Source organism: Ictidomys tridecemlineatus, chromosome 5, assembly GCF_052094955.1.
Source record: "Ictidomys tridecemlineatus isolate mIctTri1 chromosome 5, mIctTri1.hap1, whole genome shotgun sequence".
In the NCBI taxonomy this organism is placed as follows: Eukaryota; Metazoa; Chordata; class Mammalia; order Rodentia; family Sciuridae; genus Ictidomys; species Ictidomys tridecemlineatus.
In genome coordinates, this window is record NC_135481.1 from 40,370,723 (window position 1) to 40,393,956 (window position 23,234).

The 23,234-nt window shown below is 41.7% G+C and overlaps 1 protein-coding gene across 2 annotated transcripts; it reads right to left on the bottom strand.

Annotated features, from left to right (window-relative positions):
- Positions 1-704: 704 nt before the first annotated feature.
- Thbs1 (thrombospondin 1) lies at positions 705-17,610 on the bottom strand. 2 transcript variants are annotated; one of them, XM_040274651.2, is made up of 22 exons: positions 17,452-17,610; positions 16,756-16,856; positions 15,938-16,497; positions 15,012-15,087; positions 14,535-14,734; positions 14,315-14,437; positions 13,240-13,333; positions 11,292-11,465; positions 10,608-10,784; positions 10,110-10,283; positions 9,733-9,860; positions 9,467-9,619; positions 8,850-9,068; positions 8,264-8,371; positions 7,416-7,575; positions 7,154-7,272; positions 5,464-5,698; positions 5,049-5,276; positions 4,620-4,891; positions 4,120-4,217; positions 3,877-4,016; positions 705-2,796 (listed from the first exon to the last, which is right to left on the bottom strand). In XM_040274651.2, exons 2-22 carry the CDS (start codon positions 16,820-16,822, stop codon positions 2,789-2,791), a joined length of 3,513 nt encoding a protein of 1,170 aa, XP_040130585.1. In that variant the 5' UTR covers positions 16,823-16,856; positions 17,452-17,610; the 3' UTR covers positions 705-2,788. The 2 variants fall into 2 exon arrangements, with proteins under 2 accessions (XP_040130585.1, XP_013214830.1); XM_013359376.4 differs by having other exon boundaries at positions 14,535-14,737.
- Positions 17,611-23,234: the final 5,624 nt, after the last annotated feature.

A 23,234-nucleotide genomic window follows, 5' to 3' on the forward strand; every position in this document is an offset into this window, starting at 1 on the left:
GGTCAGTATTTCACATTCATGATTAACCCATCCAGAACTCAAGGTCTGCTTATTTTAACATGTTGGCCTTCTCTTCACAAAATAATTTGATATTTACACACACATTTATGCATTCCTTCCAAATTTTTAATTTCTCTTTAGTCATCTGTTTTTGACCAAAGAAAGATATCATTCTCTAAAAGGTGATATCTATAATGCTTAGCTCAGCTTTTCAAAGACAATTCCTCCCTCATACACACTTTCATCTGAAGCTACTCCATGACCTGTGATCACATTGCCTACCCAGTGCCGCCATCCATGAGTCAGGAAATGGAGTTGCAAGAGGTACATGTGCTTCACAGCTGTTCCTCTTTTTTATTGTCCTTCTTAGAAATAGATCTGGACTTTGAGAAGAATTCTATACATGACACCTAATGATATTAATGATAATATGAAATTGTATTCCTTTTGGGGTCCAAGACTTAAGGGTTGTCTTTTATGTTTTTATGTGGTAGACTAATTTATCATTTTGTTCTTTTATTCCACAAATATTTATTCTAAACTTAGTCTTGAACAACTCAAGTCTTTTTAAATCATACAGGAACTGTGAATGTTATTATTGTTTACTGTAATTTCATTTTGGGTATGTTATATTGGTTTAAGAATGGCATTTACCCATCTCTCATAATATAAAGCCAGCAGAGAATAAACATGGATACAGTAAGTATAAATATAAACTTCCATATGATTTATTGTTGTTCCTTTATGTAAGAAACGGTAATATACAAGTTACACTGCTTTAGAATGTAAAATGGATAAAAATGTGTACAAAAAAGCACATTCCTAGAAAAAGTTATTGGCAAATAGTAAAAACTGGGGAGTAAAAAGCAAAAATCAAAACAAAACAAAGAAAAGAGCAAAACCAACAATTCTTCAATTCAGTGTGCAAACATATAAAAATAGAAATACTAACTCTATGGGCAGTATTTCCTGATAAATTATTTAAATAGCATATCTACACAATCCGAGATATCTATTCCAATGGCAATGAGAAAATAATTTATAAAAATAAAGCAATGATATACAAGATGATAGAAAAAAACACAACTTTCAGAAATTGTATTTAACATTTCAATGCTATTTCCTTACTGGGAATATTTTTTTCTGCAAAGAATTTTTATACTATGTACAACATTGACTTTTTTAGGTACTACAGTAGCTTTAAGTTTGTTAGACACTTAAACTCTTTCTGCTTGATCCCAAAATTCTTTACTCAGTCACACAACAAATGAGGTAATATTTGTATATAAGTTTCACCTTTGTCATTTCTTTCTCTTTTGGAAAAATGAAAAAAAATAGGTGTATGTTTTTATTCTCCCTGGAAATAGGCACAAAGGATGGGATCTCATGGCTTTTTTTGCAATCCAAAATACTTGCAAACAGACAACCAGAAATTCTTGGAAAGACAAAACAAAGAAGAAAGAATTCTAAATCATTCACTCTAAGCACAAATGAAAAGGCAACTCGTTGTGCTGATTTTCCATGTGCCAGTTTTAAAGAGGTTTGCTGATAAATCTCAGCTACCTGCTCTCAAACATTTTCCATATGAAATCTTATTCCAGGTAGAACAGAGTTAATAAATAATCTGTATTTACAATCTTACAGTCATGAAGACTTCTAACAAAGATGATATGGATAGTCCTTACACTACTTCTTGTTCCACGAATAATCTTTCAGACATATCCTCCAGAATAGGTATAAAATAAATATTTTACACTGTAAAGCATTTGTTAAACAACAACAACAACAACAACAAGCCCAAGAAACTATAGTCCAAAAGAGAATTGAAAAACTCCATGGTAATTCAGGAAGATAGAAAAGGAATGTTTTAGTTAGATTGATAATAATTTTGTGCCTTTCTAACCATAAAAATATAAGCACAGCTGCCCCTCCTTTGGGAGGCAGCTAGAGCTCACTGAGATGGTAGGTTTTCCTATTTTCTGCTACATCTGCACAAGATACATCTGAAATAAAACCAACAATTTCAGTGTGACCAGGCAATGGCAGCCAGTACTGCCTTGCACTTCTGACACCCTGTTCTGGCCACTACAAGTGATATGTTAACGGCGGGACCAGGGAGGAAGTCCAGAGCCAGTCTTTCCTTCCCTGCCCTCCTTCTATTTGAGTGCCTATTTACGTGGGTTAATCAGCTAACACTGGTCAGCAACATAAAATCCAGCAATAGTCTTTCAATCCCCTGAAAGTGATTTAGTACCGAACATGTAACAGTTCCTCCATATTTTCTTCATACCTTTGTCTGTTGGGTATGCACCCTCTCCTAAGTGCTTTGGCCCTGCTCCCCCTGTTCCTAAGGGAGTATGTTGGGGTGGTTTTGTTTGCTAATTCTAATGAGTCCTCCCTTCTCTGACATGCCTGAAAATGCTTCTGAGTCCATTACTCAGAGATGGCCTTGCAAAGCACCGGCTCTGGGACAAAGCAGAGTGGAGCAGGCACCATGCCAACTGAAGCAAGTAGATGCTTTTGTTTTTTCGAAAGCAAACCAGAGTTAATTGTTTATATTCTTGGAAGATGTCTCTCATTCATTGGAGGCCGAATGCTGAGTCTGTGTTTGAAAACTGCATTTTCTTGAGGCAGGTCACATGTTCTAGGAGTTCACACCAATGCAAGCAGAGAAAAAAAAAAAAGGAAGGCAAGGAGACGTGATCTTGGGGTTTGCTTAAGCCCTTGGTTTTAGAAGGTGCAATACCAGCATTGGTTGTGATCAGTAGTCTGATCAACAGCTTGATGATTAGGAATCTGTTAAATGCATAAACAAATACATAAATGAAAATTAGTAAGGGCAAAATCATCTTAACAGTTAACAGATTAACAAGACAGAGATAGCTATAATTTTATAGCGACAAAAAGCATTAACATTTCATTTCCTTTGCCGACATTGATGCCAGGAGACTGACATAACATGGCCTTCCAGAACTTGTGTTATGCTTTCTAAAGCCTTCAGTGTTAAAAGTTTAGGAGTTTTATTTTTAAAATATACGCTCAAGGGGCTGGGGATGTGGCTCAAGCGGTAGCACGCTCGCCTGGCATGCGTGCGGCCCGGGTTCGATCCTCAGCACCACATACCAACAAAGATGTTGTGTTTACCGAGAACTAAAAAATAAATATTAAAAATTCTCTCTCTCTCTCTCTCTCTCTCTCTCTCTCTCTCTCTCTCTCACCCTCTCTTCTCTCTCACCCTCTCTAAAAAAAAAAAAAAAAAAAAAAATATACGCTCAAAAATTCTATCACAAGCTAAGTATTTTTTGAGTACTATCAACCATCTTTCTTTACTCTTTATAACTGATGCCTTTGATCTTGTAGGCTTCAGGCCCTGGCTCAGTATTTATAAGCACTTATTTTGTGGTAGGTTCAACACTGGTCTCAGAGAGAGCTTAATCAATCACTGAAAAAATAAGGAAGATACAAAACTAAGGCTAATAGTGCAAATTAATTTAGAATGCTGGTATGAAGATGAAACTCCTTTTCCCTCTCTGTATACAGGGACAACTGTGATGACATGAAGAAACCCATAAGCAGAGTGTGAGATGTGTAACATACAAAAATATTAATAAGGTCTCAGGTGTCCAGCTGCTTATCTATAGTTTACCTCTGCACCATGTAGAAAGAGCCCAGAGATTTCTAAGCAAATTCATATTGTTAATAAGGACTCAGGATTTCACTAGCCACAGTTCATAAGCATCATTTCATTTTTAGCACTGTGTCTTCCAAAGCAAAATATAAATAACCCTGCCCCTAAAATAGTCTTTAAATCAGCCTCTCCCACGCTAATTTGAGTTAGATATGTCAACTGTACATTTGTTGCAATGTCGTTCCTACCTCTACATTCATATTTCAGGTCAGAGAAGAACACCATTTCTTGAGAGAAGACAAACAATCCTAGCCGACCACCAGCATAGGTTTTGTCATAGATAGGTCCTGAGTCAGCCATGATTTTCTTCCCTTCATACATTATCACTCTGCAGGAAAAATAGACCTCATTAGTGACGAGGCTCCTTTTTGTTCTCCTCCTCCTTGACTATCAGTATGACTGGAAGTGAAATTTAATCAGTGCAATCTTACCTAATGAAACCTGTCTTTGGCCTGTGGCTGAGACGCCATCTGTAGGCAGTGAAATCTTTCCAGCCTATGTGACGAGGGTCATGCCACAGGGTGCGCACCTGGAGGAAAAGGAAAAGGTTGAAACATAGCTCCATCAGGAGATTTATATTTTATTCCATAAGAAACAGTGCTTGAAAGGCACCACAGTGACCTAGATTAGAGGGCTGTAGTGTAGGATTTTCCCCAAGGCTTCTCTCCTTGTATGCCATTCAATGAATATAAAGCAGAAAGAAATCAAAGGAGTTTTTGTTCGAAGAGGCTGAAACTGCCTTTGGATTTGAAGAGTAACAACAAGCTTCTCTCCCATGTACTATTATGATTCTTCAAAGCAGGACTTAATGCTTTAGTAGGTGATGCTGGGAACTTTACATCTAAGACTCCCCATTGGGAATCTTGGCCAAAGCACAGTGTTCCCAGTACTAGTCAAGAACCCATCCCTTTTGAAGGGTGTCACATCTTACCTGGCCAGGGGTGTTTCCTGTGTGCCATAGGGCATTTCGTAGGTGCTCGCCAGGCCCTGTGGTAGAGTTCACAACTTTTACTGAAAGGCCTGAGTATCCCTGAGCCCTTGTAGGGTTGGTGTCCCAGTAGGACTGGGTGACTTGCTTCCACATAACAACATAGAAGCGGCTGCTGGACTGGTAGCCAAACACAAATCCAGCGTAGTCATCATCCCTTTCAGTGTTGATGAAGAAGGTGCCACTGAAATCCACGGCATTAAACTTATCAAAACCTGGAAGACAAGGTTAAAAGCTGCAGCCTTCATAAGGTTCTCATTTATGTTCCCAGATATCCTTAGTGCCCATGGGGACAGGTCCAACCACCAGAGTTTGTATTTGCTTCTTTCCCATGTATGTCTTTGCCTCTTGGTGTAAGAACTCACTACTCACCTACAGCAAGTCCAGGATCACAGTTGACAGTCTGCACGAGCTCTTTACCCTGATGGCGGACAACCCAGTTAGGGTCATTTTGGGATGTCCCTTTGGGATCTAGAGGAATCATCTGGAATCGGCGGAAATCGGTCTCACTGATGTCAACATTCTCAGGACAGATGTCATCAACGTCTGGCACATTGTCATGGTCAAAGTCATCTTTGCAAGCATCACCTCGACCATCACCTAAGGTCAGAAATGCAAAAGGGCTTAGTGAAATTCTGAAATGTTGTAATGGGTGGTAGAATTCAATATCTTGTCAAAGTTGACATTTAGTCACTTTGTCCTCTCAAATGTATTCATCTTTGTTTTTATTTTCTCCATCCAGTCATGATGTCAGTTACCCTCTTAAAAAATAACTATGCTCACTTACCATCAGAGTCCTTCTGGTCAGGATTGGGCACCAGTCTGCAGTTGTCCCTGTCATCAGGAATGCCATCATTGTCATCATCATGGTCACAAGCATCTCCCTTGCCATCCTTATCATGGTCAGCCTGGTTAGCATTGGGCACGTAGGGACAGTTATCTAGATTATTCTGGTGGCCATCTTCATCAATGTCCTGATTGTTGTCACAGGTGTCTCCAATGTGGTCGGAGTCAGAGTCCAGCTAAAAAAAGAGACATAAAAGGAGGGTAAATCAAAGTATTAATCCCCAATGTTAAAGATGACATTAATGCGTCTATAACAGGGAAAATTCTGCCATGTTTGACATGGCCTGTGAGTTTCATGTTTATTTTTTTACTACTACAGAAAGATATTACTATTAACCATTAAGTTTGAAAAGTGTTTTTCTTTTTTAATCTTTGTTTTTAAATATAAAATGAGAAATAATATTTAAATTTTTTTAAATACAAAACTTTCTAACAGTTATTTAATCATTAAGGTTGGAATGTAATGTTAACTGCTTACATATTAATGTTAACTGAAATCTTCTGGGTACATTGGTAATTTCCCATTGAAAGTTTCAGTTGTAAAATAGTTGACAGGTCAACCTCTCTCAATCAGAAAATAATGGAAACATGGCACTACTTCCTCTGCACATTATCTCGGTAATGTGTAGGAGAGATCAATTATTTTTTATTTTTAAGGTATTTGGTTTTATATATCTATAAGAACTGTCATCTATTGGTTAAAGTAAAACTGAGTTTTTTCAAAACAGATTTTTCTCAGAGTACTTAGCATTATTTAATATGCATGAAATGTTTAGGGACTGTTTGTATACAAACTAGAATTTTTCTTGCAAGTACTTATGCTCTTCATTTGTAAGATTTTTATATGATGCTTGAAATTTGTTTTAAAATTTATTATAACTTGATAAAGCTTTAAAAGAACAATAATTTAAAGGGGGAAGCTGGCTTTCTCATTTCTTTTACTGTATAAAAATATTACTGCTTTTGAAAAGCTGATTTCTAAACATCTAGAACAATGCATTTTGGGAGGGAAAAAAAGTCTTCTCTCAACTTTTATTCCTTAAAAATAATGATGGGCAATTACACATGCACACAAAAAAATACTTTCAGACAAGAAACCTATTTTGTGTTTAATGTCTATTTGTAATCCTTCCTAGTATGGATGAAAGATGATCTGTTTGTAATTTTAGATACTTTGGGAAAATAAGAGGGGTTTTCTCCAGATTTTGGAAGTATTTTTAGTTTGATGATTTCTTATAGCTAGATTATATCATAAGCCATGAAAATAAATTTTATTTTATTTCTGGACATTTTACCCTCTTACATATGATAAATACTATTGTATGATTGTTAGTCACAGGTCTTTGCTTTGTATAGTTTATCTTAACAATGGTAGATAATGCTGAACAAGTCAAGTGGTCTTTCTTACAGGAGACAAGATTGAAGTTACCAGACATTCTCATTAAAGATCTGTGGAACTCTGCACAGGGCTCACATTAGGAAATGTTTACATGGATACACTACAGCAGGCTTGAGAATTTTGAGCATTATGACAATGAAAGAGTTTGACCTCTATTAAATTCATTGTTTCAAAAGCCCAGCAGGGGACATTCCAATACCTTACTGAAAGAATCTGAAAGGAGTCCACCTACCTGATCTGGATTGTGTTCCAGGGGGCAGTTGTCACACTGATCTCCAACTCCATCCATATCAGTGTCCTTCTGGTCCACATTGTAGACATATTGGCAGTTGTCTCGTTCATTGAGGATACCTGCAGAGAACAGGGGACATGTTAAGAACTAGACTCTGCAGCCATGGACATTTCAATACTAATAGTCATGATGTAAGTTTAAGCTGTGTGAGTTTTCTGTCACCTTCAGGCTCACTGATCCAGGGTGTGGGGGGGTACCTTACCATCTCCATCAATGTCTGCGGCGCAGGCATCTCCTTCACCATTGTTGTCTGTGTCTGCCTGGTCTGGGTTATGGTTGTAGGGGCAGTTGTCACAGCGGTCTCCCACATCATCTCTGTCATAGTCATACTGGGCAGGGTTGTAATGGAATGGACAGTTGTCCTGCAAAGAGGAGAAATGGAGCACTTTATAGTGTTGCCTGGGAAACCAGCCGAAGCCTCCAAACACATGCACAATATGTATCCAACTGTAAAATTCTTCAAAAATTATCTTCTACTTAGGGGATATACTGAGTACTCAGTATAAGTAAAATGATCACTACAAAAATTAAAAGACAGGACATAATGAATGAAAATGGTGAAGAATGGATTGCTATTGTTTATACATAAGTGAGATGTAAGATATAACCTCAATATCTTAGTTCTCTGTCTACTCAAAGTAGCTTTTACTGTAATTTAGGTGACATTTGAAATGATTCTTGGGAACAAAGTGTCATTTGTGTATGCTGCAGTCTCTCTCAAATGAGGGAGAAAAAGTTGTGATAAAAAATAGAACCCTTGGGGCTGGGATTGTAGCTCAGTAGTAGAGCGCTTGCCTAGCATGGGTGGGACCCGGGTTCAATTCTCAGCACCATGTAAAAATAAAAGGCATTGTGTTGTGTCCATCTATATCTAAAAAATAAATATTAAAAAAACAAACCAAAAAACAGAACCCTCATTTAAAATTTCTCTTGGCAACATCTATGTCCTCAAATCATTGAGACATGATGGATAATTCCTAATTAAGTATCAATTTCTTGAATTCTAAAGTGTCCCAGGCTGTTGTTGAACAGAAACTATTTTGTCTTTACCCTGTCATCTGGAATTTTGTCATTGTCGTCATCATCATCACAGGCATCACCAACTCCATCCTTGTCATAGTCTTCCTGCCCTGAGTTGGGAAGGTTGGGGCAGTTGTCCTAGGAAAGAGAAGACACACATTACAGCTATAGTTTGCATTCAATGCTCATCACATGCTCGAGGAACTGCACCAAGATATTCCAAACAGGAAAAGAATGGAATACTGCCCTATAACAGCATACACACTTTTATGGGAAGGCTAAAATGAAATGTTTTCTTGGGGGATGGATATATACAGTTGGTATTAGTACACTAGGCTTTATAGATACTGTGAATACAAATCATACTCTGCTGGTATTTATTACAGCAGTGAACATTTTTTTTTGGACAAAAGAATTGACTATGGGGCACAATTGCCAAAAAAAGTCTGTTCATTCATATTCTTGGCACCAAATATTAATGACTTTTAATGCCCTTCTGTCTTTGGGAGATTTAATCTTTCCGTTTCATTTTCAAAGTTCCAATATTTAAAATTGCTTAGCATGTTCCTCTGAACAGGGTCTTCTTTTGGGTGGTCCATGAGGAAAGCTGGCTCACCTTTTTGCAGTGGTACGTTGCATTGGCCACACACACCAAGTCCTCGTTTGGCCAGCCATCCAGGTCTGTGTCCTCCCCGCAGATGATGCCATTGCCAGCATATCCAGGTTTGCACTCACAGCGGTACATGGGGTCACTGTAGTGGCCCAGGTAGTTGCACTTGGCATTCTTGTTGCAGTCATGTGTCCCATCTGTGCAGGGGTTTCGGGGCTTGCATACCTGAGGATACACCATCCTGTTGTTAACATGGAGCTTTCAAGAGTTTCCAGCTATAATGGAAATAACAGCCTAGATCCCAATCATCTCCAAGTAGACAGAGACCCCACTGGAAGAATGTAAGATACTTCTGTCCCTTCCCATTCTCTCCAGGCTTTAGGCAAATGCTACTTTATATTTGGTTTTCTTGAAATTGCTCAGCATGACCATTTGCTCACAACTTCTTTCAGAACAACATTTTCAACTATAGTGGCTATTAAGTTTTGCTTCTAAAACTAGAATGTGTACTTACTGCCCTCCCATTTTTATTCAGGGTATGAAATTTCACTCCTCCCTTTGCTAGTTGTTTTAGTCAAAGATAGCTCTCTTTTACACTGGTCTGCTAGTCCAGTCTACTGTACCTGTTTGTTGGCCATGGCATGCTCGACACCTCGCCCAAAGGGCTGTGAGCCAGTGAAGCGTGGAGGGCAGGGCAAGCAGTTATAGCCAGGGTCTGTGTTCTTACATCTGTGCTCCCCGTTGTGGTTGAAGCAGGCATCAGGCACTTCTTTGCACTGTGGAAGAAGTACAGGTTTGCTTAACATATAGAAAATGCTGCCTTAAGAAAGTGCTGGGACAAGTTAGCTACTTTCCTATATCTAGTGACTCAGAGCCATCAGTTCCTCACCTCATCAACATCTTTGCACTGGATGCCATTTCCACTGTAACCAGGAGGACAAGCACCACATTTCCAGCTGCCATCAGGATAGCTAGTACACTTGGCACCAGCAAAGCAGGGATTGGATAGGCACCCATCTGATACAAGGGAGAGAGACAGAGAATAGGTTGGTTTAAGCTGCTGTTATTGTCATGGCAGCCACTTAAAAAGCAATACAAAAGAAGACACTGTCCCTCTGCTACTGATAACTTGAAGATTACATTGTGCTCCTGCATTTTAGAGTAACCAAACCACTCAGGACCAATCAAAGCTGGAACCAAATTGAATGCTGACTGAAGCATTCAGTAAAATTAAAAGGTCCCAGGGTGATTTTGTCCTCGGCTCACCAATTGGACAGTCCTGCTTGTTGCAGACTTGGTTTTCTGTCACATCACCAATGCAGTCTTTGCCTCCAAACTGGGGCATGGGGTTGTTGCAGAGCCGGCTACGTTTTTGCACCCCTCCTCCACAGGTGACAGAACAAATGTCCCACGGTGACCAGGGACCCCAGCCTCCATTGACTGTAAAAAAAAATGAATCATACAAAAATAAAGGTCAGTTTTCAAATTCTCTACCTGCCATAGCAGATTCCCCTAAGCTTATTTGAGAAACTTCTGCCACCCTGACACATGGAAAGAATGTTTGGGAAGAGGGTGAGTTTGAAATGGTGTTCTTTCTGTTTTTCATTAAAAGAAGCTGAGTATGCAGGACTTTGCTTCTGTTTGTTTCTCTAATAAGTAACCTTCCCCCTTACATGACCCACTGGAGTGGAGGCTGCAGACACCAGGCAACCAGCTGGGCAGAGCTGCTGCTCATGCGCAGCCCCTGGTCAGGCTCTCACTTACTGGGGCAGGCGTCTTTCCTGCAAGCTTTGGTCTCCCGGGCTTCGCCTTCACATGGTTTCCCATTCATCTGGGGGCTGGGAGAGTTGCAGAGCCGAATCCTTGTGATCACACCATCACCACATGTCACAGAACAAGATGACCATGGGGACCAGTGGCTCCAGCCGCCATCCTGTTTAACTAAAGTACAAAGCTGATGTCACAAATGGTGCTGGTTTGGAGCTAGATAAATAGAAGCCTAGAGCATCCAGAAATATTTCCAGAATATGGTCAATAGCAACTAAAACTAGTGTATGGTACAAATTGGCTCTTGGCCACATATCCAATGTCAACATGGAGCTATATCTACCAGGGTCAGATAACATGTAGCTGTCTCTGTGGGTTGTCAATAATCTAACATTTACAGGGTACTTACCACGAGACAAGCTCTGTGCTTTTTTCTTTATATATATTATCCAAATAAAATGCTTAAAATAACCTTAGCAGGAACTATTACTACCCCTAAGTTGCAGACAAGGCAAGGGCTGTAGGGAGGATAGGTTGTGTTCAAGGTGCAGAAATAAGTTGTAGAACTAGGATTCAGATCCTGAGATTTCTAAAACCTGTGCTCTAAGGCTCCATAGTGCAGAGTGACTCTTGGTGACGACAAATCAGACTTCCCTATCCCTAAGTGGCCAAGATGCTTACATCTCTTGTCACACTCCTGAATGTGGCAGGTCCGTGTCTGGACTGAGGAGCCCTCACATCGGTTGTTGAGGCTGTCACAGGAGCGACCGCGTTGCTGAATTCCATTGCCACACGTTGCAGAGCAGGAAGTCCACTCTGACCATGGAGACCAGCCATCATCTGCAGAGTCGCTGGCTGCAGGGGAACAGAGATTGGTTAGTATCAGATGATTAGGATGAGCTGTTCTTTAGACAGCTGTTTAGGGCTATTCATTTGCCAGAGGGTATAGAACAATATACTTTTTTTATCCACTTGGCTTTATTGAGATATGATTAGTAAATAAAAACTGTTTATATTTGATGTATACATGTTATATTTTGATATATGTAAACATTGTAAAGTGATTACTACTGTCAAACTCATGATTACATTCTCACTTCATATAGCCACCTTTTGTGTGGTGATTTAAGGTTTTCTCTTACAAAATTTCAAATGTACAATTCAGTTATCTTAACTATAGACATCATACTGTACATGAGCTCTCTAGAACTTAATATCAAGTGGTATAAAGCTTCAGTTATGTAGGATGGAAAGCAATATATTTCTTAGGCAACCAGGTGAGGCCCTATGGATGAGGATCTTTGGGCTAATCAGATGCTTTGCCCAAGTCAGTACAGCTGAGACTTCTCAGTGTTATGTTCTATTCACTACTTCTTCTTTTCTCCTTTTGGAGCATTTCAGATGAGTTTTCCTTCACTGACTTAAGATATTCCATAGGCATTTCCATTCTCAACTTTCTAAGAGTGCTGGAGTTTGGTGCAGGTGATAGGAGTCATTTTTGACTGTCAGAGAAGCCCCAGAACATGTGACAGACAAGCATGAAGGCAGTTGGGTTGCTGTTGGCTCTGGCTCTAATTTGGCCATGAGGTCAGTCAATTTGTTGATATTCTCACCCTAAGCATGTGGAGCCTTCTTTGTACATATTTTCACAAGAGGAGAATGTGTTTGTTTATCTTCTGCCCAGGCAACAATGACTACAATCACATCTATCTATCTTAGAAGACAGAGAACTTGTTTTCTTTTGCCATCAGTTGGAAATTTTCCTTGCAATCCCTCAATAAAGTTCAGAATACTGCTAGTCTCCATCCAGCTTTGTTCCCTGTAACCCACACCTTGAGTGCATGCTGAACAAAAAGAGATATACCCATGGCCACTACTGGGACTCCTGGATGAGAATGGTTGTTCTGAGTTGTGGTCCATATATGTAGAGGTATGTAGAGGTAGGGGTAGGGGTAGGTGTGTGTGTGTGTGTGTGTGTGTGTGTGTGTGTGTGTGTGAAGGGCAACTGCTACTTTCCTGTCTTCTTCCTTATCTTTGTTGTGATGAATCACTTTTATGACTTGTACCCAATACATTAAATATCATCTCAGCAAAGTGATTAATTTATATTGGCAATAAAAACCAGAAATAAGGTGCCATGAAACAACACAGTGCCTAACTTCTTTTAGGGCCCTGAAACTCAAACTGATGTTATTCTCTATCACTGCAGATAACACAGGCAGAATTTTAGACCCACTTTAGTCCAGTGTTCACACCACAAACCTGTTGATTTCTCTAGTTAACAACTTTTTCATTACCTCTAAGGTTAAATTCTAAAAGAAGTCAACTTAGATCTATTGCTGCAACATATCCATCTCCTTTCCTCAAAGCATAAACTTAAAATCAATAAGCTAAACCAGGATCATTACTGCCTATACCATAATCCAGATGAGTATTTAAAATTTTGTCATAATGAAGTTTTGGGTTCTATGCAGCAGCCAAGCTGTAGGTTAATCAGTTGTGCAGCAAGAAACAGAATGAAAATATATGATGGAGATGGGATTGGGATCCAGTGTTGTGCCCAGCTATCTAGGATGTATTAAAATTGATCTAGTTACTAAAGAATGGTTATGCCATTTTAGGAACTTACGCCAACACCGTGGGCAGCATTCTCCATCAGGAACAGTGGCATTTGAGCAGGGCATAATGGGACAGGACACCTTTTTGCAGATGGTGACTGAGTTCTGCAGGGCAAGAGAACAAGGGGAAAACAGGCTACTGAGCATATTGGAGTCAGAAGTTTACAAAATGCAGCATTTCCATTACAAGCCACAACATGCCAAGGCTGTAAATGCTCTAGTGAAATGGTTTTAATAGAAGATCTATCTGTTGTATTTGCAGCCACCAGTATTATATGTTCTAGTGCTAGTTGCTTGTCTTTCCATTCTTCAGAGACTTTTTTTAATTGCTACTCAGGCATGAAAGTTATAGTACAAATAATTTATATAAGCGGAAATTGACAAATGTTATGGGTCAAAATCTATATCTAAAGTCAAATTCCCAGATGACTTTTTAAATTTAATCCATCCTTAGGGGGAAAAGAAGAACTATGAGCATTTCTCCCTCATCCATAGATCTTGCTTTATATTATACTGGAGAAGAATGGGCATTTAAAGAAGTTGGCTCCCAACCTCAGTAATATGTGATTTGTATTAGCTTTACTTTGCTCGATAACCTAGATAAACCCCAAACTCACTGCTACTGGTGTGGGGACACATGCCAGCAGGCAATGCCATCTGAGCCAAATAGATAGTGACATCCTACCAATGTGGGGCTATGTGATTTGGACAACAGTCAGTACTGTGTAAAAGAACCTCTGTGCCAGAGCTGAATACAAATCAGGGTTGGGTAGGGGGAGGAATGTTTTAAGGAGGTTAAATTTACCTGACATTCAACACTTATTCTTTGAAGTAAATCAGCTAAATGATTCAGATGTCTAAGTAGATTTGTTCTCCTAGATATTTAGCCTGGGGTAGAATTAAGACTTGATAAGACTTCTGAGAGTTTAAAGAAGAATTCATAGATGTCATAATTGCATCTCAAAGAAAAGACCATTTTGGTTATCAGGTCATGGTACTTAAAAGAACTTGTGTGGCCACTAGGTATTTCCTGAGAGTGTGTTTTTAAATGATCAATTCTTATTTTAGTTTGTGACCATCCCTTACCTGACAGTGACACTCAGTGCAGCTATCCACAGTCCATTCCTCATTATTCCTATACTGAATCCCGTTGTGATAGCAGAGTGGAGGTTTCCTCAGTTCATTGGCCAGCACTTTGTTCTCTTCCGTCTAAGGAGGGAAGAACTATTGTTAGTGCTCAGCCTCATTTGGGGCCATCTCTGATGGACCTTCAAGGGCGAGTGGGCTGGGAGCAGAGGCCACTGACCACTTTGTGGATGCTGTCCTGCAATGTGGTCACGATGGTGCGCAGGCCCCTGAGTTCCAGGACCATGCTGGACAGCTCATCACAGGAGATGCCACAAATAGCTTGCAGGTCCTTTGTCTTGTGGCCAATGTAGTTGGTGCGGATGGCAGGGCTGGAACCATTCACCACATTGTTGTCAAGAGTGAGGAGGACATTTGTAGCTGCTAAGAAACAAAATGAAAAAATAATAGAAGGGCTTCAAACAGATGATCTCATCAGCCAGCCCCTTGAGTTCATAGCTGTAAGACTTTTCATGTGAGACTAGGGATGCAGGAAGAGGGAATGTGTGGAATACCCATCAAGATCACTTTTGTAAACCTCTTAACTATGTTACCTAGGGTAAGTTATGCACAAATACTTTTGTTTGGATTTCTCAGTCTATCTGTGGTGGAATTCCCCTTATTTCCTCATATCCCCTAAAAATAGAGGGGTACTCACCACTGGAGCACCCTTTGTTCCTGAGGATGTCTTCTGGTGTGGTTCCAAAGACAAACCTCACATTCTGCAGCACCCCCTGTGGGCAGAGGACATACATTACTTTTGGATGTTACACATGGGGTTGGGCTGGGGGTAGGGAGACTGTCTCTTTATGTTAGAAAAAGCACACAACAGCTTTTTCTTAAAAAGAGAAAGTTTAAAAGAGTTCCATTTCAAAATCATTATGTCAAAATAACACACCAACATAAATTGCCAAACAACTTTAAAATCTTAATTGTGTCTTCTGCCAAGTCTTCAGCATTTTATAAAGAATTAAGTTATCAGCTAACTTGGGCACACAGGAAATGAAATCTGATACTAAATCCAGAGGATTTAGTATCAATAATGACACTCTGGTGTCAGAGTTAAATGGGGAGTTCAAAGCCACAGTTACAAAGATCTAGAAGATAAAGGAAGGAAGAAGCTATAGCAGCAAATAGCGACTGTTTGAATTTTTGATTCCAGACTGGCAGCAGATAGCAAGGTGGTACTGATTTTGCTCATACAAAGTATCCATTTCACACCTATTAACATTGGTGGAATGCATTTGAATAAATTATTTTCTTTGGAGCATAAGCAGTGTCTAATGCTTGAAGAGGGATGTTAACAGAAAAGGCTCTTTCCCAGGCCACCAGCATTGGCATCTGCATCACCTGCTACTAGTTAGAAATGCAAATTCTCAGGCCCCTATCCAGATCTATGGAATCTGAAACCTTGGGGGTGGGAGGGATCAGTATGTAATTTAACTGCACTGCAGGGGACTCTGGCACTCCTTAAGTCTGAAAGCTGTTGTTTTAGTCTAAGGGCAGTATTTCCTGTAGCTCTTGAGACAGGTCAGCAGACTAACAAATGACCCCATTGACCAGGGCTCCAAGAATAGGACTCACCTGAAAATTGTCATTGACGTCTCCCTTTGCAATGCGGAGCCTGGCGATATTGGCCAGGTCCCTGGTAAATATGTTTTGGATGGGGACATCCAGTTCAGCATTCTCCATCTTCTCACAGTCGATGTACAGCTGGGCCCTGTCTTCCTGCACAAACAGGGTGATGGTTTTCCACTGGCCAGTGGCCAGAAGAGCTTCTTCCACAGACACTATCTGCTGATTCCCCTGAACACTCAGGCTCAGGTCCAGGGTGCCTGCTTTGCCATTGGAGACCACACTGAAGATCTGGCCAGAGTGGTCTTTACGTTCCACAGCCAGCAGTGTGCCCCGGGTCTTCTTCATCTGCCTCAGGGAAGCCAGGAGGAGGAAACCTTTGTCTGCCCGCACAGCATCCACTAGGTCTTGGAACTTGTCATCAGGCACAGGGGGGATCAGGTTGGCATTCTCAATGCGGAAAGCTGGGCTGGATGGGTCAGGCCCCTTCACCAGCCGGCGCCCAGAACCCCTGCGGGCAGCTCCAGTGAGTTCAAAGATGTCAAAAACGCTGTTGTCTCCCCCAGACTCTGTTAGACAAAAGAGGACACAATAAACTTTTTAGGCTGGGGCCAGGGGCAGAGGGCTTGTCTCTGAGTGGGTAGGATCAGAGGGACAGAGTGAAAACTCCTGGCAACCACTGAAAGAACTGAATAAACACCATGATCAGAGGGAAGCTGCATCCTGATATTCAGTCAGGGCTCAGCAGTGAAACAGCAGGGCAGGAAGCATGGGAGAAGATGCACCTGAACTAGCCCCCTCCCACTAAAGAGATCACAAGGACTCACCTGGAATTCGGTTGGTGTCACACACATGCAACAGGAACAGAACAATGAATCCCCAGGCCAGCCCCATGGTGGAGCTATTTGTGCCCAGCAGGAACCTGTAGCTGAAAGCACAAGAGCCCAGGGTCAGAGACCAGCTAAGTAGGGATGGTGGGCAAAAATGGTGGGGGTAGGGGATGGGCATGGGGCCAGAGCCTGCACATCCCTCTGTGGCCCCACATTTGTAGGAATGAAGGACAACAGGATTTACTTTCCAGAAAGCAGCACACACATAAAATGAGAGAGCCCTGGAGCAGGGGATTGTAGTGTTCAAGTATGAGAGGCACAAAGAGCAACAGTCTGGGGCTTCTCCTTGGAAAGTCGAGGGTGAACAGCAAGACAAGGAGATGTAGTTTGGGGTACAGGGAGGACACCAGGAAGTAGGAACCTAGAGGACTGATGTACAGGTTCAAGGAGGATTAAGAGAATGGAAAAAATTCTCCGGGGTGTCTTAACAAGTTTGTGAACGCCAAGGCTGGAGAGGATGGCTCTGGAGCCGTCCCATGAAAGATTACCCCCAGTAGCTGACGGGATAGGACAGGACAAGCAAAGGGGGAGAGTAGGATATTCCTGACTCATTCTGACCGGCTGAAGCCGGGGGGGCTTGAGGTGGATGGCCAGGGCAGCACTGTTGCTCTGCAAGCGGCCGATGTGGCTTACCTGTGCGGGCGCAGTGGCTGGAGTGCGGCAAGGGCAACGAGTCCTGAAGCGGCGCCGGGGCAGTCTGTGCGCCTGGGGAGAATCCGGAGGAGGCAGGAGAGCTCCGGGAGAGCTCGCAGAAGCCCGAACTCGGGGTCAGTGGCTGCAGAGGCGGAGGAGCCGCGCGCCTTTAAAGGGGCGCTCACATTCCTGGGGATTCCTCTGGCCAATGGGTGGCTGCCGGGCAGGAAGCGGGAGGGGGGGGCCAGTCTGGGTTCCTCTCTCCGCCCCCCGCTGCCTGGCGCGCAACTTTCCAGCTAGAAAGTGAAGGCGGAGGCAGAGGTCGGGGCACAGGAGCACTGGAACTTCTCAGAAAAATAGGTGCCCGCCCACACAGCCTTGGCGCACACAGATTCAGCACTTAGGCTCTTGCGCCACGCGGGCCTGAAGCTTTCAGCGTGAGCATCCTGAGCACGACCCGCCTTTGGCGACCTCCAGAGACCCTAGGGGGCGGGGGAGGGGGTGCTTTTAGACAAACTCATCTCCTTGAGTGCCCGGGCAGTGGCTGAGAGACGAGAGACCACCACTATGAGATGGAGACCGTTTTGTTAAAAATAAAAAAAGAAAGAAAGAAAGAAAAGAGAAAGAAAGGCTTAATGGGGTAAAAGGGATCTCGAAAGGACCAGTCAAAGAATTTGCCTATTGGGGAGTTCTTGACCTTCATCCATCCATCCCTGTGGTTTGGGGAACCACATGTCTCCCGTACTCCGCGCTACTGCCCTGGCCCGCACGCGTGCCCTCGGCCCGACCCTCGAAGGGAGGCAGTAGGGTGTCGCGTCGGGCGGGCTGGGCAGTGTGCAGGCTGGTCTTCCCTCCCACTGTCCACGGGGCACACTTTCCAAGCTTTTCCCAGTTGCTGCTGCGCTTCCACAGCTTGCCGCTTGGGAGCGGTATGCGTATTCTGATCAAGGGCTCCTTTCTAATTGGGGAATTTTAAGGAAACAAACTCATATTCAGTTTCCTCAAGCCAAAACTGAAATTGTGTCTTGAAAAACAGTTTTTGTGCCCACTCGTGCTTCTTAACGTGACTCCTGGTTGGACAATTTGCAGAGCCAGATGGCTCCAGAGTCTTAAACTATTTACAGAACAGACTAATAGAGCAATAAATTACACTCTGCCTATTATTTTATTGCCCTTTTCCCTTCCTAAACGTTCTTTTCATTTTTCAGCTCTTGAAACCAAGGTGTGGGTTTGCATTTCTGTAGGCACACACATTGCCTTGAGTGCTGCTGCCTGATGCTTCCATCATTGAAGTCTGGTCTCCAAGCCACTGTCCCAAGCCAGCATGACTCCAGCTGCCTGGAATTCCATTCATCTCTTTGGGAAGGGACGTCAGCAGCTGTCAATTCCCTGCTAAGGTCCTTGGCTATCAGGCTGGCCCTGAGACCAAGAAACAGGTAGAAGCATCACCAAATAAGGACCTCATCACAGGCAGACTGGAGTTTGGGGGTGTCAGAGGCTTCACTTTCCTTTTTGGCAGTTACACCTGCCAGGACTCCCAACTGCTGAAAACACCCACTACTTTATGTTCATCAATAACAATTTAACTTTTCTTGTGTGGGAGTGTTGTGTGATAAGGTGTGTGTGTGTGTGTGTGTGTGTGTGTAGGGGTGAGGGTTATAGGGTGTTTTCTAGTTACTCAATATACACATCAAGTGCTTCTAGAAGATAAGTATGTTCCTAAGACTTGTTTGTTTGTTGGGTTTCCGATGGTGAGAGGTAGGAATAAAAGTTTCTACGGATGATTAGTCAAAGCAGATTCCTGTTCTGAAAGTCATGGATGATGATTCATCCACACAGCACTGCAGATTTCAGACTCTGCAGCCTTGCATGTCCTTCCCTTCCTGCTCCTTTCCCAGAATCCTGTTTGCTCTTTGAAAGGTGATTTGTTTCTTTCTACTTGTCACTAATTCTTCCTGATACTGTGTACTTAGAACAGTTCCTGGAGGGATGGCCAACTGATGGCCAGGGCTTCTTAGGTCCTTTTGAGGATTTTGTACAGATCTGATGAGGGCTTGAATTCACAAGAGGCCCACAGAAGCAGGATGCATCTTTTCTTGCATAGAGAGGTCATCTCCCCCAGGCTCAGCTGCACCAATAAAATAGAATAAATTCACTGCCCCTTGAGCTCATACCACCTCTATCCAGGGACTGCTTGTAGGAATGCCTCAGGAGCTGTCTTGGAGCTTGGCTTCTTTCAACTCTTATTTTTGACTTTCTGAATCTTTTAATGTTCTAGTTCATATATGACCCAGAATCACTGGACTCCTCCCCATTTCTCTATCCAGCTATATTGTTTCACATAGTTATCCTTTAGCTCTCTAGGTAGACATGGTGGTGGACTCCAGAGCATTGTACCTCTCCTGCCAGAATGGAAGCAACACAGGAGAACTGATTCAGTGTGAGGTGGGTAGAAATATTGGTTTAGGTTCACTGCCTCCTCCCTCTCCTTGCTTCCCAACCAACAAATGACTTGGGAATGGCATGTGACCTAATCCTGGTCAATGAGAGCTTTACTAAGGGTTTCTGGGAAAACTTTTTTTTTTTTTTGGCTTTAAGAAAGAGTTGCATGAAATCACCTTTTCTCCACCTCTTGAAGACACTTGCAGGAGTATTGCTAAACTGTGTTTGATGCTTCTAGCCACTAGGTTTTGAGTCCCAGTCAAACCTATAGAAGGAAGGCAATGTTGAGAAGAAAGAACAGAGGTGAAAAGAACCTATGTGTGGAATCACATTTTTGAACTTCTAAATCTACCAACCCTAAAGGCCATCCTACCTCTGGGTGTCTTTGGATATGTGCTTATTATTTAAGCTAGCTGGCTATTGTTTTCTATTAGAAATGTTACAAGTGATAACAGTCCTTTTTCCTCTGTCTGGATTCCCTTTCTGCTCAGACTTGACTTGAACTCTTCTTACCTGTTTAGGATTAAGAAATAAGGATATGTCATAGGCTAAACATTTTATAGTCTCTTCACCTATATTAGCAAATGCTTTCCAAGAAAATTGTACTGTTCACGCTCCTAATGGCATTGGGGAGCCCTTTGCCCTTCCCCTTTGCCAGCAGGCCACTCTGGTCCCAAACACTATTCACTGCTGACGAGCAAGAGTGAGAATTATTTGATTCCACTGTATATAAAGTATATCCTTCTTTTGGAAGACTTACTTTGAGATAGAGTCTGGTGGGTTCACAAAGAAAAAATTACTCAGTGAGCTGATCTTGTGGGAAGGAACTGGGAAATCTACTTGCAAAAAAAAAAAAAAGCAAGGATATGGTGACAAGTTGGGAAGAGGAGGTGCTGGGATCTCAGGCTGACCAGAAGATGTAAATGGGGAAAATAGTCCAGAAAGTGAGCAAAACAGGCCCTTCATATGTGATCACATGCCATCTTTGGTAAGAGCCCCTTTAGTACACGGGATAATGGGTGTGGGGTGAATCAGGGCTGCTGGTGTTTGAGAGCAGCTGCTCTGACTCCCCCTGCATCACTTTTCTCTATTCAGAATTTGTCCTTTTTTTTTTTTTTTATCTTGGTAAAGGATACCATCCTCTGAGGCATCAGTAAATACAGGCTAGTTTGGGTTTCAGTGTGGAGACCTTCTTTTCAGGTGTTTGCTATGTCATAAGGTGACACACCACACATGCAAAGGCTTACTTATATGTAAAGGGTGGGAGTTGGGAAATTGTCCATGTGATTTGGTTTGATGAGTCCAAACTATATCTCCTGCCTAACAGTTTCTTCTCTCTTTTCCAGTTCTTGAAATTCCTCCAAAAATGAAATGATGACACCACCCCTCTCCCCCCTTTTTTTTTTGCTAGAAGGAGCCATCTAACCCAACCATTCAGTTAACAGGCAAAGAAATTGGTTCAAAGAGATGAAATGGCTTGAAGTTAAGTTCATAGAGCCTGTTGGTGCTGTATTAAATAGAGAAAACAACCTTGGAGTCCTGACTTTCAGCTCAGAGTTGTTCTCTTTATATTATTTTATTCATGAGATTCACTTCACAGGGATTTAAGTGTTTTAGTATTAAAAATCCACAGAAATGTTTACCAGTTTTCTTGTTAAAAGCAGCGTATGTGCTCAACATGTGGAGGAGAGGGACACAGGGAAAGGTGAGGAAGTTAGGAGATCAAGGGGGAGGAAGCAGAGAGTGGTCATTGCTTCTTGTCTGAAGGCCAACCTGTGTTCTCCTATTCTTTCCTCAAAGAGAAGCCCAACTTTCCCAGCCCTCTGCCTTTCCTTTGAGTTACTGAAACACTTAGTATTGCTCCTGGGAGGAAGCTATGTTCTGGTATGATGTTGGGAGTGTCAGTTGCCTTATAAGTGTGCTATTATTTCAGATGTACCCAATGGAGCATCACTTTTAATTCTCAAACAGGCTTTCTGCCATGGGAGGCAGTCTGAACACCCATGTTTCTAGGCCCTATGAAACAATACTTTATTCAGCCTAGCACCAACCAATTCTTTCTTATAATGAGATATTAGAAGTTCCATCTATAATTGAGGATCCCAGGGAGCTCCTTGCTCATGGGCAAGGGCCACACAGAGAAAAGTACAGACAAATTAGTTTTCAGGAGAGGAGAATGTGCCTTAATTCTTCATTTTTTTCTTATTGAGGTTGTAAAGATGTTGATTTCATTATTTTTACAAAAGATGTGGAGCAAGAGAAGCATCTTTAGAAATAATGGAGGATTTCCTTAGAGTGAGGACTATAACCCACTGGAATAGGCTATGAAATGTTTTCTGCATGTTCCTGCTGATAGTATGGATTATGTTCCTCTGGAATCCTAGGCTAGGTGTGGTTTCATTCAGTGACTTGGAGATTCATTAAGTGACCTCCAGAGGTCCTTAACAATAAGGAAGTCAATGAGTCTGCAGATCTGTGAAACTATGGAGTTTCCAGAACTTCTGTGACAGAGTTTGCTTCTGAGGCTGATTAAACACATTTCCCCCTAAAGAATTTAACTTTTTTCGTGTCTGATGTGCTACTTTGTACCACCCATTTTTGAACTCTAATTTTTCAAATTTTCTCAATAGTCTTCACATGTGCAGTCCAGATTAAGTGATATTTCTAAGTTTTCTATTATTTTTGGAAGAAAATAATATTTTGGAATATTTAGTTTATTTAAATAAAATTTGGAGAAAAAATTATGAGTGTCAGTTAAAAGAGTAAGGCAAGCAAACATAAAGAAAAACCCAAGTTTTTCTGAGAAGTGTTGGGGTTGGGTTAAAAATTTTAAGATTGATTATGACATGGAGATTGGCATTCCCTTTAAGTCTGGATGAAAGACTCACATGCCACTGGAAAATGTGGACAGCACATTACAGTGCTATCAGTCTCTTGGGAGGTTGATTATCCCATTTCCCTTTTTTTTCATAGTGAGATCATGACAACTTGGATTTTCCAGAATGGAGCCAAAAGAATTGTCACTGTTTCTAATTTAAGAGGATGAGTGTATAGTCTGAACAATCTTTTAATTTTGTTATGACACTGGTGATAAATATGACTGCCTCCAGGAGAAGAAGGAAACTTCTTCTTTTTTAACTTTCTGGCTGATCCTTTCCCACCTTCTTTTCTTTAGTCTTTTTCTTTTCCTTTTCATTTCCCCTTTTGTTTAATCTCTTTAGTCCCTTTCTCCATCTTTCCTTCATCCTCCTCCTCCTTTACTTTCCTTTCCTCCTCTTTCTCCTCCTCCTCTTTTTCTTTCTCCTCTTTCTCCTCCTCCTCTTTTTCTTTATCCTCTTCCT

Coding starts and splice junctions, on each gene's coding strand:
- Thbs1 (XM_013359376.4), bottom strand. CDS start 16,822: ATGGGGCTGGCCTGGGGATTCATTGTTCTGTTCCTGTTGCATGTGTGT. Junction 11,466..13,239: donor ATGCTGCCCACGGTGTTGGC/GTAAGTTCCTAA, acceptor GTTCCCCTGCAG/CCAGCGACTCTGCAGATGAT. Junction 9,069..9,466: donor ATGCCATGGCCAACAAACAG/GTACAGTAGACT, acceptor GTGTATCCTCAG/GTATGCAAGCCCCGAAACCC.